General features: G+C 38.7%; 1 protein-coding gene across 5 annotated transcripts in view; it reads right to left on the bottom strand.

Annotated features, from left to right (window-relative positions):
• Window positions 1-19,053, bottom strand: part of CDK14 (cyclin dependent kinase 14) — a 514,904-nt gene that overhangs the window by 313,505 nt on the left and 182,346 nt on the right. For all 5 annotated transcript variants that reach the window (XM_033083308.2, XM_033083300.2, XM_033083326.2 and 2 more), the window contains 2 exons: window positions 12,635-12,755; window positions 1,193-1,286 (listed from right to left, as the gene is read on the bottom strand). In XM_033083308.2, coding sequence (XP_032939199.1) covers window positions 1,193-1,286; window positions 12,635-12,755 — 215 coding nt within the window. The remainder of the gene's footprint in view (window positions 1-1,192; window positions 1,287-12,634; window positions 12,756-19,053) is intronic.

The following is a 19,053-nucleotide window of genomic DNA, read 5'->3' as shown; positions in this document are numbered from 1 at the left end:
TTCAGGGTATTAGCCAACAGGGCAGCAAAACCAAATATTTTACAGAAAATGAGTAATATTTATATCACAATCAAGTAAGGCCTTGTTTTAGAAAGATATTTTTATGAACCATTCCTAAAAGCATTTGCTAAATTCCCTGATGTCCCAACAAAAGAGATATAGTGTGAGCAAGTCTGAATAAAGTGAAGAATGTAAATTTTTAAAACATATTATGGAAGACTTTCTTCCTCTCTCTATGGACCAAAGAAGAATACCAAATAAATATGCTGCATTTGAAATAAACGACTACTGACAAAAATAACACTTGAAAGCAAGGGTATGTTCATGTTTCCCTTCAGAATTTATGATCAGAACGATCCAGACACACATTAGGGTCAGATGCCGCTCCTATGATACTTTCCCTGATGACCATCCAACAGTGGAGCCACTCTGGCTCATCTGGGTGAGCAAGCCCTGCCCTGAACAAACCAGTCCACAGCACCACAGCTCCCAGGAGCCATCAGAGTACATACAAACCTTTACTGGCAGCCAAGAAAAGTTGTTCCTGAACCTTTTGAAAGGGAACTGCCAAACCCAGAGCACAATAGAAGAAAGAGCAAATGAAAATAAAATGCCAAGCAAACAAACAAAACTTGAAAACCACAGCCCTGGGTAGAAAAATGTATAATTTATCATTATGCTTGAGACAAATTACTATTTTTTCACTCCCAATGTAGTGAAGGCCCCAACCAGGCTGCAGAAGCAGTAGTCAAGGACCCCTGCCAAATCTAAGCATCATTTCAAAATTCCTATTCTGTTTCTCATCTCACTTTCTATCTTACTTTTCCTTTATATAGCTATATAACAAAATAATACTTGACATTAACACTACAATATTAGTAGAATATTAATGAGGCCATCCAGAGCTGTTCTCTGCAAAGTGAAGATGACAAACTGGCTGCATTTCCATTGCCTTACATTTGGAAAGCTTTTACACAATTGCATAAACCTATTTGTATTTTAAAAAAAAAAAAGGTGAAAAAAATTAGAAACAGAACTTTTTACACAAAATATATCAAGTAAATTCTATCTAGCTAGTGGACTGGGTTTCTGATCCTTGGCTCTATCAGTAATTTAATTCCTAACACAAAGAAATACGTGAACATTTACCAATTGATCCTTTGTTGTCTTACTTCAGCAATAAAGAACTCACCAGAAATATCCTTTCAAGTTGATCTTGAATATCTTTCATTCCTGGAAAAGCAGCGACCCCTTGAATCATTTCTACAAAGATACAACCCACTCCCCTACAGAAGGAAAAAAAACAAAGACAAGGTTAGAAAGATTTCGCAGAGACCAAAAAGCCAACAACAATGCTTTTGTATCCTTTGCCAGTGTTTAATTTTTTTTTTAGAATTGATGCCAGGTGGAAGGACAGGCATGTGCATTTGCTAAAATCAGTGTATACAAATGAACACTTTTCAGGTTTGAAGAAAGGTGTTGAGGTAGCAGGAATATGGGTGGTGGGTGTTGAGACCAATAAAGGCAGAACTGCTGATTTCTGCATTAGTGCTTCCCAAGCAGAATAGTCATGCTCCCAAAGAAAGTCTGGAGATGTGGGAATGGCAGTGAGAGAACATTCCTGGGAGAAGCTGAATTGGGACAGACAGATGACATGGAAGCATACTCAGCATAGGAGGAGAATCTGGGAAAATGTGAGTAAAAAGGAAAAGGGCACTTGGCTGCTCACAGTAACTTAGCTACTGCCCAAATGCTGGTAACTTGGGGGATGTTCTTGCTTGGACTTTCTTCTCCCCTCTTCCAGCATAAACAAAGGAAGCTCAAAGCCCAGACCTGATTCCCCAGAAGCTCTGGCTGAGAAGTCCTGCTGAGAAGGGCTGAGTTCTCAGCAGGGCTGAGAAGCCATGGGCTCCCTCCTCTCCCCTCAAGAGCCACCTCCTTTACAGGAGGTTTAACCAAGGCTCCTCTCCTTGGCTTCCCACACAACGTACTGCACACAAGCCCCCCTCATCCCAGTGAGTTAAACCAGTGGCAGGAGTGTTGGGAAATCAGACACTAAAAATATCTGAGGCACACTAACTACAGTACAAAGAATGCATTCTCAAAGGTTGAGGAAAGCTTCTGTGACTCTATCTCAAATTCCAGACAACCTGTAAACTCCTGCATCTCGAAAGGAAAGTGAATTACAAACTTGCACATGTATCTTTACTAGATGAAAACAGCTCAAGGGTTGCTTGTTCCCTCAGCAAAAACAATTTTAAGAGAAAACATCCCTCTTGGCTATCAATAGGATGCAGAATTTGATGATATACTTCAACTTCTTCAATTACGTTTTTTGCATACATTTTTCTACAACTTTCATATGCAAACACCCACGCATGCTGTACAACCATGTCTGTGTAAGCAACCACACGAAAATAGTCTTCACTCAAAGTAATAACATGTTTAAATCCCCAAAACATATATCAAAATGAACTGAAAATTTACAACACTAAGTACAGCACCACCTCCTTCTAAAACTGAGAGGTTTTTTTCTGTGTCAGAAAAATCCCAGCAATAACCTCTAATTTAACTTTGTTTTTAGAAGTAAATTATTTGGAATGTAGTAATTATATACCTTTTCATTGCTTATGCATCATGATGATGCATTCAGAAAGCAGCATTTAATTTTAGGATTTGTGTGCATATATTGGTGAGGAACTAGTTCTAGAATAAAACAACTGAATGAAAACAGGTTGTATATTTTCTTTAAGACTGCAGTTGAGTACTTATAGATACCACTTAACCAAAAGTATCAGTAAATAACCTGTGCTTTTCTCATCTCTCAGGCTTTGAAATACCAAATAATTAAACAATTTTACATTCCAGGACAATAAGGGTTGAAAGTCAAATTTTTGAAGAAGAAAATAAAATATACATCACCATTTCCTAATTCTACAACCCAGAGCATATTAAGTAAAACTTCTTGTTGACATAGAGAAGTGGAAGAAAACTTTGGAAAGCGCAGTTGTGGTCAAATTTTAGAATAAATCAGGAGTTTATAAAAGAGAGGTTAAAATTTATGTTCCATATGCTTCTCCTGGTTACCAAATGAACTGAATTGATTAAACTGCCATTCATCATTTAGTTTGGTTAGTGCTTCATTAGGCACAGATAGGCACAATATATCTTAGTCAAATACTTATAAACAGTACCAGCATCTCAGGCAAGTAAAAAGTCAAGATTTTAGACAGGAGTTACTTATTCAACATGAGCAATAAAACAATTGAACTTGGACTGAAGAAAAAGAGATCACAGTTCTATTCTTGTAACCAGAAAAGAGGCATTGGATTAAACCAGCATATCACTTGATAGCATATACAAATCTGCAGAGAATCTTTATCTAGCCATTTGAACAGAAATGCTATAAGGGCAGCAGGAAGATTTTGCCAAAATTTGAATTGCTTTACATTATTTATAAATGTTTCCAATTTTAGTGGTTCTGACACAAGTATAAGCAAAAAAAATCAAGAAGAGCAAACAAAACTGAAGAAAAATTTCCTGCTGGGAAAGAAGAATCCTATTATACGTCTTGGACTCTTGTGCAGCCTAGAATTCCATTAAGTCACAAACCAAAATAAAAGAGTACTGGAATTAAACAAATACCTAATAGAAAAATCAAAAAAAGTATTATAATAATTGGGGAGGGAAATATAAGCAAACTTCAAGATTTGAGCTGGGAGACTGCAGTATCCTTCAGCCCACTTGAAAATTAAGTTTATGATTGGTTTCAAAGGTTATGGGTGTTCAGCACATTGACAAGTAAGTCAACAGAAAGAGAAGTTTAAATGAATACAAAAAAAGGGAAAATAGTAATATAGGAAAAGTATGACATTGAACTAGGAAATTGATAGGAAAGACCCAGAAAGCTGCAACAAGCAAATAAAGGCTTGAAGATGGATGGACAGTATTTTGGATGTCATAGTGCTATTGGTGAATTTTAGGATCACAGTAAGTAGAAACTTGAGACTGTAATAGGAATCCCTGCATTGCAATACCCCTGCATTGCAAACTCTAAGTGCACACACTGCAAATGAGAAAAGAAATAAAGCCTCTACAAGGTCTTGAAATTTTGTCTTGGTTTTGTAGACCTCACAAACTTTTAAACAGTTTAAAGATGTTTCTGAACAAAGTAAAAACTGTTTTCATGTCAGAAGAACTGGGTTTTGAGGAAAAAATAGGGAAATTGTCATTCTTGGCTACAAGAAAACCCAAGGGACAAGGGAGAATGTGATGACTCTGTATTTAAAATTATGCAAAATGAAGGACAGGGAAGAACTGATTAGGATTTTAATAGTTCCCAGAATGGTAGGTCGATTCAAAACAGTATAACTAGAAATAGCAGCATGCCTTTAGGAAAGAGAAATTTTAGGGTGAGTGTTAAGGAAATACAATTACTAATTTTGCTACACTCCAGCCTCCCAGTGGACTTGAAGCCCAGTTACAGTCATGTAAAACTAGGTAAGCTGAAATACTTAAGAATATTCTTCAGGAAACAGACTTGCATTTACAGTGGAGTAGAGAATATCATCTCACACATCACTCCCAGCTCTAGTTTCTATAATGCAAAGATTACTTCTTAAAATATGAAATAGAGGCTTTGAGGTGCATGCATCTCCAAGGGTATGTTATTTAGGTAAATTTATGCACGTTCAGCATACAATGACATTTTCAGGAGGCACTTATAAATAATTTTTGATAAAAGAATATTACCTCAACAACTTTCAGTGTATTCAGTTCAGATTCTCCTACTCTCTTTATTCTGAGTTTGGATAAACAAACAAAATGCTGCAATGCTGTTCAGAGATCTTTCCAATGAAATGACACAGGATAAACTTGCAAAGTAAAAGTGACAGCCATTTAATGCTGAAATGGGTGGTTTACTCTCTGATGACAAAAAGCATGACTAAACCTATTGATATATTGATGAGACCATACACAGCCATGCCATCTAATATTGCTCTTCTATTGTCCTGCTTAATTTCCTGGGACTCTGGCTGTCACTGTACAGCCTTCTACAGAGTAAGAGTTACTAGCACAGCTGAATGGCTTCTCTTGCATTTGAATTGATGCAGTAAATGAGCCTGTAAAAATGAAGTTGAATGCCTCAGGAATCTTTTTTTTTTGTTGCATTTTTTTCTGCACAGCTTTTATAATTCAAAAGGTTATTCCCTTAAAGTTGACTTGGTTATTGGTGGATTGGTTTTATTGGTTTGGTTTAGGGATTCACATTCCTGTCTCTGTGTAACAAAGATCCTTATTGCGCCAGCATATCTGTACTTGAATACTGTAAAACGAACAAAAAAAGTAGAACAGCTTTGGTAAGACATAATATAGAAAATATTATAAGGGAAGGTTCCATCAGTTAATATTATGACTTTTTTTGATGGAGCCATAAAAGAGAGTAGAGATATAGTCCAGAATGAGGAGCTGTTTCCAAAACAAGTTTTAGTTTATACTTAAATCAAGTATACACAAACCCTATATTCTTACTATATATGTTTTAAAGTGTTGAATATTCTGCCTTGAACAGATCTGCTTTGTAGCAGGCTCAGTGCAGGTGATAATGTTCAGCATGGCCTTTTGCAGTGAAAACCTATGCTGGGTCTTCACATAATATTTTTATCTGGTCATTAAGTCTGTTTTCTGTGTTCAGGGCTTGGCTTCAGAAGGGGAAGGCATTTTATGAAAGCCAAGTAATTCCTTTCAGCAATCCCCCTGGTGAGATTTCTGAAATTCAAAGGAACAACAGAGGTTTCATTCAAGCTTCCCAAACTACACACTCTTTGTAATGTCAAATATATCAGAATTAAAAAGCAAACAGACAAACAAATAAAAACACAAACAAAACCCCACAAAACCTACATGCACACCCCTTCAAAATCCCACTGCTTTAATTTTTTATGGATTTGTCACCAAGATGTAATACTGGAACATCTTCCATAGAATCCTAGTAATATGCATGTTGTAAGGACAAAGACATTTTTATTTTGTTTGATTTAGTCAGGAAAAACAGGTCATATTCCTTTATCATCCTGATTATGAACATGATGAAAACAAATTTTGGGGAAAAGAAATGTAAAGCAAGGGACTTTTTTCTCCTTAGCTGACAAAAATCTGATTTATTTCTACTGCAGCAGACTGCCAGAATATCCACAAATGCTGAAGTTGGTTAGAATTTCATGACCATTATTCTTTGATATATAAGAAATAGCATCTAATGAACAATACAGTCTGATAAAAATACAGTGGCAATAAGGCAAACAGCAGTTCTCACATAAGAAGTAATGAGTGAATCAAAATTTCCCTTTCATTATGACAAAAAACAACAAAATTTGTGCAGGAAGCATATTCAATGAATGAAAACTAATTTACCTGAGGGCATGACAGCTCAAGATATTTCTTTACAGTCAGACTTGAAGTAATTGTAATTACAAGAGAATAGAGTGGTCATGTGTCACTGAACACCTAGAAATAAAAGCTTCAGAATATTTTTTTTCCTTTGTAGCAATACTCAGTTTCTGTATTAAGGAATACTATATTCGTGAAGGATTAAAATCTACATGATCCCTTCTTGTGGAATTCGTTATATTTGACTCAGTTGTTCTGCAAAAGCAGAGTCAAAGTAAGCTCAAGAAAAATACTCTTCAAAGCAACTACTTAAGCACCATATTGCCAGGAGACAATTTCCTGTTGAACATGCACTTTCTGGTTTTCTTTTCTGCATCCAGATACTTTTATAATGTACAGTAATTTCACGATTATAAGCCGCACCATTTTGACTAAAATTTTGGTCCGAACCCGAAGTGCGGCTTATAATCAGGTGCGGCTTATATATGGACAAAGAACGAAAAGTTGCTGTTTTAGTTTGGAGGACAGGTGTCTGCTGAGAAAGGCAGGAACTTCTCTTTGAAATGGAGAATGTAAACCCTCTCTCTCCAAATTATTATAATTTTGAAATCAAGGGGCTTTCAGGCAAAAATATGGAAATTAGGAATAACAGTTCTTTTCTAGGGAAATCAAAATAGAAATACAGTACTACAAAGAAACAAACTCCAAACCCTGACAAAGTCAGAGTACACTCCGTCAGGCAGGGTGTTGGTAGCAGTCCCATTCAATGGTGGCTGCATCCTCCAGCAGTGACAGATGTGGTTCAGTTGGAGCAGTGCTCCTGCAGAAGGTGCAGTTTCCCTCCAGAGGTCCAGTGGTGATGTGGAGAAATCCCATTTTCCTCTGGAGTCCAGTGGAGAAAGGGGCTGCCTTAGTGTCCCAAAACCTGTTTTTATGTTGGTAAGAAATGTTGGGTTCTTCCCCCTGGCTGGAGCAACTTTCAATGGGATGCAGTAATTTTATCAGTCACACAGTGGGACTCAATGGCCATTAGCAGAAAATTACTCTCTGGAGGAAGGATGGGGTGTGAAAAGATAAAGAACAATGCCCCACCTGGTTTCAATGGATGGCCCATTAGCAGAATATCTCCCGCGGAGATAAGGGTCACTGCCCCCATCCTCAACAGATGGTGATAGAATAGATACCTTTTATCACACTCTGCATTGTAATGTGCGGCTTATAATCAGGTGTGGCTTATATATGGACAAAAAAACAAAAAGTTGCTGAAACCCAGAAGTGCGGCTTATACTCAGTGCAGCTTATAGTCGTGAAATTACTGTACTTTCTTTACACACATGAAAGATATTTCTAGCAATGAAAAAGTAACAGCAAATCTGATATTGCAAATGGATAAAAGTAGTTTTCAGATAGGAAATGAAATGTCCTTCCCATAACTACAGACCCAGACAGTTCTTCACTTCCTCACACACAGCATTTCTATGAATCTGAGCCTATAGAATTTTCCAATCAAAAGGTAATTCAGCTGATAAAACTTTTGAAGAAATCACTGACAGCAAGAGAAATTTAATTAACAATACCTTTATGGTTACTGCAGTATGACGTTAATACCCTAATCCTACACATTAGCATTTCTTTGGAGTGGAAGTCATAATCCTGAGGAGCGTCAAGAGCAAAAGAGCTAATTTCCCCTATGCTGTTTTCTCTCTCAGGCCCCAAGAAGTATTTCTTCAGGGCATACTGGGACTACTGCTCCCACATTTCTCTCACTGCAAACCGTTTAAAGGAGAAACAGGATAAAGATGCCTTTGTGTCCCTGGTGTAAAAACCATAATCTGGTGCATTTGTGTCTAGGACAAAATTCGTTTTTATGTAATTAATGACTTAATTATGGTTGCAGGTCCTCATTGGTCAGGTGTTCATGAAAGCATGCATAGAATTATAGTGAGCACTCAAATCCACACTCATAGCAGGCTACATGTGAAAAGTGGTGTGTTCCCACATACTATTTATTTTTCTAAGAATAGGACAGAGATAATCCATATGAACAGGTTTCCCTAAATTAAGCTCAGATTTGAAATAATGTATAACAAACCCAATGTAACAAAGTTAAATAAGAGTGATTTAAGAAGCATTTTTGTAACATTTTACCTAGATTTAATTCACTTGTTCCCCAGTACTAAACATAGCTGACACTGTTAATACAAGTGAATTTAAAATACAGCGTGGCCTATAACTGCTTAGTTTACCTGTACTGTGACTAAGAGTGTGGTTTTTTTAAAAAAAAACAAAACAACAGAATTTGCAAAAAAATTCCCATCTGTGAGCAAACACAGTTTAAAGCCAGCTGCACTTCAAAATAAAATATCCCTAGTGACTTCTTGATGTAAGCAACCCAGATGTAGCAGCAGCACACGCATTATCAGAATCAAATGGATTTAACAGCCTGTTTAAATTGCTTCATTTACTAATATTATACTCTTCCTGTAAGGAACAAAGAGAATAGGTTATTTTAGGGTTTTTTTCCCTATGTTTCTGTGTTACTTATATATGGGTTTTAGTAATCCATAAACCCTTTATGTGTTGAAGCCTATTTTCCTTGCATTGACTTTCAAAGGACTGTAAAATTCAAGGATTAGGACAAGTTACACCAGAGGCAATGCAAAACCATTTTCCTAGCTACTAGTAAGTCCTCATCAAGAGGGGAAAAAAAAAAAAAAGCTATATCAAAGGTTATCACAACTCTTTGATGCAGTTGTGGGTAGTATAATACATTCACATAATGCTGCTGTATCAAACGCTGTCAGCAGTAAATCACCAAGCCTGACACAGTGATTTCCATCACCAGCCTGACACCACTATTGCATGTACATCTTCATTAATATTATTTTATTGCCAGGGGCTATTTAAAAAAGAATGCAGGAGAATGTAACCCTACATGTGGATCATTAGCTTTTAGTTACTATTCTAATTCTCTACACCAGCAAATGAAGTGTAAAAATAGCCTGCAGCCTCTGCCACCTGCTTCCCAGCCCCTGTCCAGTGGTTAATATTTGGACTCTTTTTTCATGCAGCTGGTCTTCTACTCTGTGGGAGCCTCACTTTCTGTTCCTGGGGAACCACCATGAAATGTCATTTATCATGGCTATAGAAAAAGCCCTCTGACTTTTTTTTTTTCCTTTTCTCCAAATAGAGGAAACAGCTGTGCTTTCTACCTTAACATTATTTAAATATTTAGTGAAGTGGCTGCCTAGTTTTGTCATCATGTAGATCATCAATAATGACACAGGAGAGCACACACTATCTGCCATAAGGACATAATGGCAGTAATTGCATAAAAATGCTAATGCTACAAACACACTTTTGATAACAAATTACCAAATTATCTTGGAATCTGATGGTAGACAGGTTTCTCCATGTCTCCCTTCCTCCCACTCTGGGAAGCCACTAAATGGCTTTAATGTAATTACGGCTCAGCTCTGTGCAGCCACTGAGCCAGCACAGCCCCAAGGCTGCCCGAGCTGCAGCAGAGCTCAGTCAGATGTGCCAAGTGAGCACAAGTGACCTCAGCAGCAGCCTCACCTCTCACAATCACACTGCACGTGCTGTCTCAGACTGCCCAGCAAAGCACAGAAGTAAAAACCTCAAGCTCTTCTGTCACACACAGTACACTTTGCTCTCATCTGATTCCTGATGTGGCAGAGGCTGGGCCCCTGCACAAATTGCTGCCATGTGAAAGAAACCGTATTGCCAGGTCCCTTTTTCCTAAGCCCTTCATAGTTGCTCAGTTTGTACAGGGCAGAAAAAAAAAATGTAAGGGCTACAAATTGAGCACAATAGAAATATGACATTGTTTTTCATTTGAAACAGAATGCACCACCTCTGACCCATGAGCACCTGGGTGTTTTTTAGGCCTTTACAAAATGCTCTGTGCAGGAGAACATCATTTATTGGTGTCATTGAAGATGTAACTATTGTGTTCTTCCCCAGTACTCATGCCATTTTTGTCAGAAAACAAAATAATGACCTGGACTGCTGAAGTAGCATTTTAAGTCCTTCCTTGATCTTCCCTACTGCCATGTAATTTGAATATAAACATATGATTATGAAGGACATGCTCACTCTGCAGGTATAGTAACTTTTAAATGCTTTTAATTAGCTATATGACTTAATCTTTATTTCAGGAACACAACATATTTTGATTGGACCTTTTAATAGCTCTTTTACTAAAATCATCACTGGGGAGAAAATGTTAAAATATCTATTTTTGACAAGCTATTGAACTTTGGGGAGAATAATTTTTATTTGTGGAAAAAATTTCTATTAAAAAATAATTTAAATAATAATAAAATAATTTAAAAAACTAAAATTCTTTGTTGCATTTCACAGTGCAGTCTTTTTTAAATTGGGAAAAGTTAGAAAAATAAATTTCAATGTTGCTTTTAAATTTAAAAAAAGCATTTTAAAGTGTTTTTTAGTAGTTTGCCCTATTGAAGCATTAAAATTTTTCTTTGGCTGTTTCTGTATATTCTCTGTAATTTACAAGCTGACTCATGTATGTGCAGACATACACGAATATGATCAAGAACTGAACAAGTGTAGAGGGAACTATGAGAAGATGAGCACAAAGGACTGTTTATCTCTCCCAGCTATTTCCATCCTCTGACTCAGTTGTCCTGCCTCACCCCAAGCAAGATGAGCTTCATGCTGAGGGTGTCTGAGGTATTACTTGGAAAAAAAGTGATTGTAAAACATCAGAAACAGATGGGCTGCAGAGATTGTGTGCAACCTGTGAAGATACCAGGTTGAACCTGATGTTTAGGAAAACAGGACAGTTTTAGGATAGGTGAGAAACTGAGATGCAGAAGGAAATTATTTTAGACCTGTGAAGTGGAGAATGGTCTGAGGGAAACCAGACAATTCATAAAGAAGATGCCTTTGCCTGTCTGGCACACTTGTAATATCACAGTGTTCACATTTGGAGTTTTCCCACTGTCCCTTTCTTACCATTTGGTTCACCTTCTCTTAGAGCTCAAAGAACTGCAGCAGCCAGGCCCCAGTGGTACTAACCACTCACTTCAGTACTAGATATTCTCGTGTTTATACCCTGTAAGCCCTTCACATTAAACAATCCTGTGATTTCTAAGTCAGGAGTCAAGATTTTCAGGAAAACCCGTTTTCATCCCATAATCTCTGATTTCAGCTAAAGGACTAAATACAACCTCATGTTTAGTTCCCTTCTCCAGCAAAAAAAATTTCCTGCCAGGTCTTCAGTTTCAATATTACACTGCAAGATTACCTTAAAAATATTATTCACACACGAAAACATAAGGTGCTTTTAACCTTATCTTACAATTACCTCTAAATTTTAATGTAATCATAATTCTAACTTTGGTTTGCCTGTATTAAAGAGAGATATTTCAGTGAACTGCAAAAAAATTACTGTGTTTTTCTGAAAATTTCTCAGTACAATTTTTTCTCAAATAAATGAGTTGTAAAGGTTTAAAAAGTCAAACATGCATTAAAAAAACTAAAACCAAAGCAACCAACCAACCAAAAAAAAACCCCAAACATATTCCACAACATCTTCCTTTCTCTGTAAGGAAGAGGATTTATATTCTGTATTTCAGAATTTGTACAGATTACAGAGATCCTGTCACCTCAAAACCTACAGAATAAGCAAAGAACCTCCAGCTTGGTTTTTAACAGTCAAAAAACCAAATACCTTCCTTGTTCCTTGTTCAACACAGGACTAAAGGATGTCATCAAAAATGAGCAAGGTGAGATATATCGGACAAATCAAACTACTCTTCTAAACCTGCAAGTCTAAATAACATCTGTAGGTTTGAAAGAAAAGTATTCAGCAATATTTACTGCTGCCAAATACAGTAGGTTAAGAACTGAGGTTTTAAGCTCCCGACAGAGAATTCTGGTTTTTACCTTGCTACAAGTAGGCATGGTGAAAGTCTGTGTTTTGCAAAAGAAATGTCATATCATATGAAAGTACCACACTAAGACTACAAAAGCCAGACTACAGTGTCTTGCAAGGCACCAATGGGGGCTGTGTCAGCAGCTGGTGGCAGCTGCCAGCCAGTGGGGTGGCAGGCAGGGATTCCCTTAGGGAGAGACTGCATGAACCACACATAACACTACACACACATTTTTTAACCTGTACCACTCACTACATATTTGGTTTACACGTCTAAGAAATCAAGAGCTAAAGCATCTACACAGAGTCTTTACTTACCACATGTCAAGGCAGGTGGAATATTCTGTTGATCCCAGAAGGACATCTGGAGGCCTGTACCATAGGGTTACCACTTCATTGGAATATGTATGACTAGGAACTGATTTAGCTCTTGCAAGACCTGTGGGGTAAATACAAATAAATTAATGTAAACAAAGCAAAGAAATAGTTTGCTGTACAGTTACAATCTAATGGGATATGTGAGCATTTATCACATAATATGAAAGGTAGGTTGCAAGAGTATTTTTCTTCTAGAACTGTAGTATTTTACTTAATGGCAGCATTTATCATTAAGTACCTGGCTAAACAGAGCTGTGAATATTATGAAGGGATAATAAAATATGCTTTTCATAATGACAACCACAGGCCCAGGAGAGATGCAAAGATATACTGTAGTATACCTAAATAAAAGACAAATAAATGAAGATTTTAATTGCCATTAACTGCTCATCCTGAGGCATGAAAAGTCTTCAATTTCAGTCCTATTTAGAAGAAGAAAATGAAAAGGAAACTCCCAGACAAATGATGCCACAGATGAGATTTGGTTTCTTAGGGAAGCCTAGGAAACCTTCAGCAGCTTACACTGCAAAGCCCAGCCTGCTTATGCAAGTTTACATTTGAAAACTGTAGACACATTTACACATTTCCATTCAAATAAATATTAATATTGCAGCAGTACAGCAGAAAATGATATGTGAAAAATTCCTCTCTCTCAAGAATTGTGTGTTGGCAGTGGTCCAATTTCAGAAATCATTTCAGTAAAATTTCTGGCCTACTAAAGATATAATATTTACAATAATTGTCTTTTAAGCTTGTCAGTCATTTAAAATAATTCACATTACTACACCATCTATGTAAAAGAGAGATCATCATACACTTAGCTGAGAAGTTTGCAAGCATGTTTCTCCTACAGAGGACTCTCCCTTTCAGCAAATGGAAAAAGATCTTCAGGGATAAGGTGACTCTTCCTAGCATGGGCCTGCAAATATTTTTTCCAAATTATCTGATCCTAGCTACTGCATTGAGAACATCCACATCCTTGTTGCGAACACTGGACATGCACAAGTAATGGAAATCAGGAGAAAGCAGTACTGGGTGGATTTTGTGCCTTCCTGAGCTACTGGTTTTCCTTTCAGAACACAAATGGAATTACTATAACAGAAGGTCATGTTTTACACCTTACAGAAACAAAGGAGCAAAGTCATACACTCAGAAAGAAATAAGCAACATGAAAATTGCTGAAAGAGTCCAGAAAAGAGAACTTTGCCCCCTTCTTCTTAATACACTAGAAAAACTATCTATGAGCATTTACTGTTAGTGAATATATTCCATAGCAATGATAGCCAATCTTGCCAGTAGATAGCATTATCAGCTGATTATAGCAATTAGACCAGTGTAGGGGAATAATTTGAATTGTATGCCATTATCTCTTCTTTTTAAAATTACATTTGAAACATGAATACCTATTTTTTAAGTTTGAGGACCTCTGTTTTTTTAAGGTTTGTGTACGTGTCCATCAGCTTGATGAACAATTTGGCTTACAAAGACAACCCAGAGTTGGCCAGGTGCAGCCCAAGAGGCCAGAGGAGAGGCCACATCATGTGTTCCATAGTGTTTCTGCCTGCAGATTAAGGTTTTTGCTTCTAGGAAGCCAGAAATCACCAACAGCTCAACTTGGTGACCAGTTCTTACTCCTGGCACACAGAACCATCAACAAGCCTGACTTTCTGTGCATCTATATTCCTTGTGACTAAACTGAAACAGTATTCCCTGAATTTGTGGATATGGACTTACTACTTTTAAGCAATATAAAAATTATAAAAGGATTTGAGAAATCTGGATGGTGAATGATTCCATTCTTTTTGCTTGAGCTGTCCCTGTTAGTCTTGTCTGAGGAAGACTGAATTTGTTTGCAAATTCTAAACTGCTACCAAGCTTTCACAGGAGAAGAGGCATAACCAAGCAGAGGAAATGTTTCTTGAAGAGGTCACATGATGCATTTTGGGGAAAACTGTCAAAAAACTTGTGGGATGACAGACAAATTCAAATTTTCACAACACATTGATCTACACATTCCGGAAATCTCCCGTGCAGAGAGAAATGAGTACCCAACTTGCCATACCAGAAATCATGTTGCAAATAATAACACCATAACCATGCTTGCCAGCTGGCTTCTGCCACTTTACTGACAAGGATGGAGTTTTGCAGGTGTTGTAGTCAGCCCAAGCACACCTTTCCTCCTGTCCTGTGACTGTTCAATCTAGAACCAGTCCTCCCCTTCTGCTGGGAATGCCACCCATGCTGATTCCTCAATATACTGGTTCTAGATCTCCTCCAGCTCTAATCATTCCAGGTTAATGAAAATCCATCTTATTTTCAAAGAATGGCCCTTTTGGACTAGTCCCAGCCTGTTGGACAACTAAATGCTTTTCTTTAATCCATTCTTCACTCCCAAAACACTATGAAAGTTTCATTTGAGGTCGGCTGCTGCACCTGGTTTCTCAGTTATAAGAGAATCATTAATGGAATTGAGAAACATTAAAACAAAATCTTAATTTGTAAAAGCAAGTTGAGGCCATACATTGGTATCAGACAACACCACCAGGTTAAGAGGCGTTCTAGTTTGAGTTAAACCATAACAAAAAGCTTATGAGTACAGGTCACATGTTTTAAGTGGTGGCCAATTGGTTTCCTAGTTGGCCACATACACTGCTCTGGAAAAATTGAAAGCAGGAGTGAACAACCAAGGGAAATACTTACAAAAGCTAAAATGTGGAAGGGGAAAATTTGCCACAGTCAGTCACTCACTCCCCTTGTGGAGGACTGACAGGACCTGAATCAGCCTAATGCCTCAGAGGAGCTGCTTGCTAGCAGGGAGGGAGCAAACTTTGCTTTTTCTGAATAATTCTCTGCTCTGCATAAAGAATGCATTTAGCAATAATGAATGTTTTCACTCAAAATTAATGCAAATGTGTCTCATTGCACATGAGATATGAAAAAAAATACTCTCATCTTTCAGATCTATTTACAATCCAAAAAGAATGCTATCAAAATATATATGTGAAACACCAAGATACTACATTTCTTGTTTTGATGGTCCAGATGCAAATAGATGACAGTTACCAGGGGTTTTTCAGATATCCTTCTGCAAGAAAACTTCCTACATATTTTATACCCCTTTGCACATCCAAATATGCTTACTCATGCAAAATTTATTTAAGCACATCCTTCAACAGAAAGGAAACTGAAGGGTAGGATTAATTAGCACAGCATGTTAGATCACTTTCTTTAAGAGTTCCCTGTCTGTTTCCATGGTTACACTACAGGAAGAATGACAATCTCATTTTAAAAAAGCAGAGCTTATAAGGGATCATCAAAACTTCAAACCTTAATGGCCCATGTGCATTAAAGCCACAAGGTAAGTGGCAGATCACCAGGTGAGTACACAATATTTGCATATTGCTGCCTGAGCACTCCTTCAGCCTGGGAAGGCGGAGGAAGGACCTCCTGACAAGCAGTGACCTCCTCTCTGATTCCTGTGTCCTATGAAAGATAAAAGGTCAACACATGTCCTGCTGTTGCAGCCTTATTTTGAGAGAAGGAATCCAAGGATAACGCCCAGTTATTAAAATTAAGGTTGTGTCAGACCCACTGGGGAACTTGTGTGTAATTCTGGAAAGGACAGACACTGTTTAATGTTCTCCAGGCACTGACTTCTATGACCATTATTTACCCAAAATGAAAGAAGAAATTGTTCTGACGCATTAGATATTGCAAGGTTTGCACAACATCATCTAGCTCCTCCATGGCACAAACCACAACTTAATTTTAACTCATTCATTAAATAGCAGCTCAGGGTACTCTGGGAAGCCCACTATTTAAAATACAGAGTGAATGATCTATGTCTATGTATGTTTATGTCTTTAACAGAAAATCCCCTGCTGCCTCCTATGCTGAATGTTAAAAAAGATTCTTTTTTTTTTTTTTTTAAGAAGAAATTTTTTTGCTTGGTAAACACAATTGTCTGTGTTTCATCTGGCTGCATCTCAGAGGATGTATCTGATTTTACCTAGTATCAGTTATTGACAAAACATATTGCACTGATTTATCACTGTAATTTTTAGTATTTAGCTTATTTTAGCTTTTACAAGAGACTGTAGCTACATCCAGACACGAGACCTATCCAATGCACACACCCTTGGTTACATGAGCACAAATATTAATATTTGATACCTCTCTAGCTGCAGGATAGCTTCCTAGTCAACTTCATATGACAATCAGGAAGCCTTTGTTTCACAGCAGATATGATTCTGCAAATGAGAAGATCACTCACATCTGCAAAAACAAAGGTTTACCAAGGATGTGCATGGTTTCCCTTTCTATTATAGCTTAAATGTGTTAAGCAGTTTATTATTTTGATTTAGATATATTTTAAAAGGCTCTAGCAAGCATACTAAAAATAAGGTGGTTTTGTTGTTGCTTTTCCTTGATTCAGATTCTTTATGTCCTTCCTTTTTAACTTCCTGTTTTGTTTATTTAACAATTATTTTGTTTGAGGTAAATGGCTTACTGAACCATAACTATGAGTCAGTAATAATATTAAAATGTTGCTAATGTATTCTGTTGTAGATCATGAACTGTCAACTTAACCTATTTACTCAGTTACTTGTTTTCCGCATTTCTTCAGTGAATGGCAACAAAGACTAAAAAAGTAAAATGGGTGGAGACACTGACACTGCTTCAATGAAGCAGTCAGCACTCTAACCCAGAAGCCAGTTCTTGGCAACCAAAAGCGTCCTGCAGCCTTTAGGTCCCTCTACTGTTTATCTGAATGCATCTGTCTCCAATATGAAGCTTTACCAGAGCATTTGAGTTAAATTCCTCTCAAACAAGATAAATTACCTACAATATCCTATGTCCTGGTTCTAATATAGCCATTAACTTATGATAGTGTTGTTCATTTATAAAAGTTATTCACGATCAGAGAGAGACTAATTAGGATCTCAAATTAGTATTCCCAAAATGCACTTGAGCAATGACTAGTCTTCCAAACTGGAGTACAGGAGTCAGTTTTCAAGAGACAGAGAGAAGTAAGTAAGACAAAAGGCATGTGTGCCTCTCAGCCTGTCTGGTTTTTCCAGCTGTTATCAGCTGTTGTAATAAAAGATTGTTTTTCCCCTCAAGTCTTATCTCGTGTATGTCTTCAGACAATCACTTACAGTAACACAGAGGGTAATTATTCTAGTCTGTGAATAGGACTCAACTGTCAGTTGACAAACACAAGTTACAGAATGGGGAGACACAGAAATACTTTCCCTGCTACCAGAAAGCACTCCAGCACTTAATGAAAAGTGTTTGCCCCTTGCCAACAAATCTAGCATCATCTTTTTTTATTATAACCTCTCTCCTCTGCCCCCTGTGCCTCCCAAAGGATCATAGGGAATAGAAAAAAGGGATACAAGAAAGAGCTCAGCTCTTGGTTGTATATTAGAAGATCACTCTGCTTAATTTTTTAAAAAGCTATCATAGCTATAAAGCTGTTTATTTATTTGCTTTAAAATTCTTGTAAATACAGTAAATTCACGAATACAAGCCGCACTGAGTATAAGCCGCATCTCTGGGTGTTGGCAAATATTTCGGTTTTTGTCCATAAATAAGCCGCACCCGAATATAAGCCGCTCTGTCATTCACAGCGAGGACCCGCATGCAATTAGTAACAGAACCGCGGGAGGGCGGGGTTTACTGGCTGAGCTAAGGCTGTGCAGGCTCGGCCCGCTAGGGGCCGCTGACGGGGCCAGGTGGCCCAGCCCGGCACTGCCGCTCGGGGCCGGCCGCCGCTGCCACTGGGCTCGGTCACCCCGGGTCGGCGCTGCCCCGCGGTGGCAGGAAGGGACGAAGCTTCCCCCGCTCCTACGGCAGCGGCGGCAGGCGGGGACGGAGCTTTCCCGTGCCCGTGGCGCCGGCGGCGGGCGCGGACAAAGCACCCCGCCTCCTCCCCGAGCCGCGGCAATGGTTGCGCGGGGCTCCCGTCGGCTCCCCAGGCCGCGGCAATGGCGGTGCGCACTTCCCCCCCGCTCCCCGAGACGCGGCAATGGCGGCGCGCACTTCCCCCCCCTCCCCGGGCCGCGGCAATGGCTGCGCAGGGCCCCCGTCGGCTCCCGGAGCCGCGGCAATGGCGGCGCCCCCCCCCCCCCCCCCCTCCCCGGGCCGCGGCAATGGCGGCGCGCCCCCTCCCCCCCCCCCCCCCCCCTCCCCTGGGCTGCGGCAGAGGAGGGAAGAGAGCTCTCCCGCCTCTCTCCCCGCCCCCCGTGCTGCCTGCAGGGAGCCAGGGCAACACAGTAACACTGTAACAATTGCGAAATGCCGGCTTTTACTGGCAGGTGCTTGGCTCAGCACTCTGGCTGGGACGTCTGGGGTTG

Source organism: Catharus ustulatus, chromosome 1, assembly GCF_009819885.2.
Source record: "Catharus ustulatus isolate bCatUst1 chromosome 1, bCatUst1.pri.v2, whole genome shotgun sequence".
In the NCBI taxonomy this organism is placed as follows: domain Eukaryota; kingdom Metazoa; phylum Chordata; class Aves; order Passeriformes; family Turdidae; genus Catharus; species Catharus ustulatus.
This window is presented reverse-complemented; position numbering and strand designations above follow the sequence as displayed.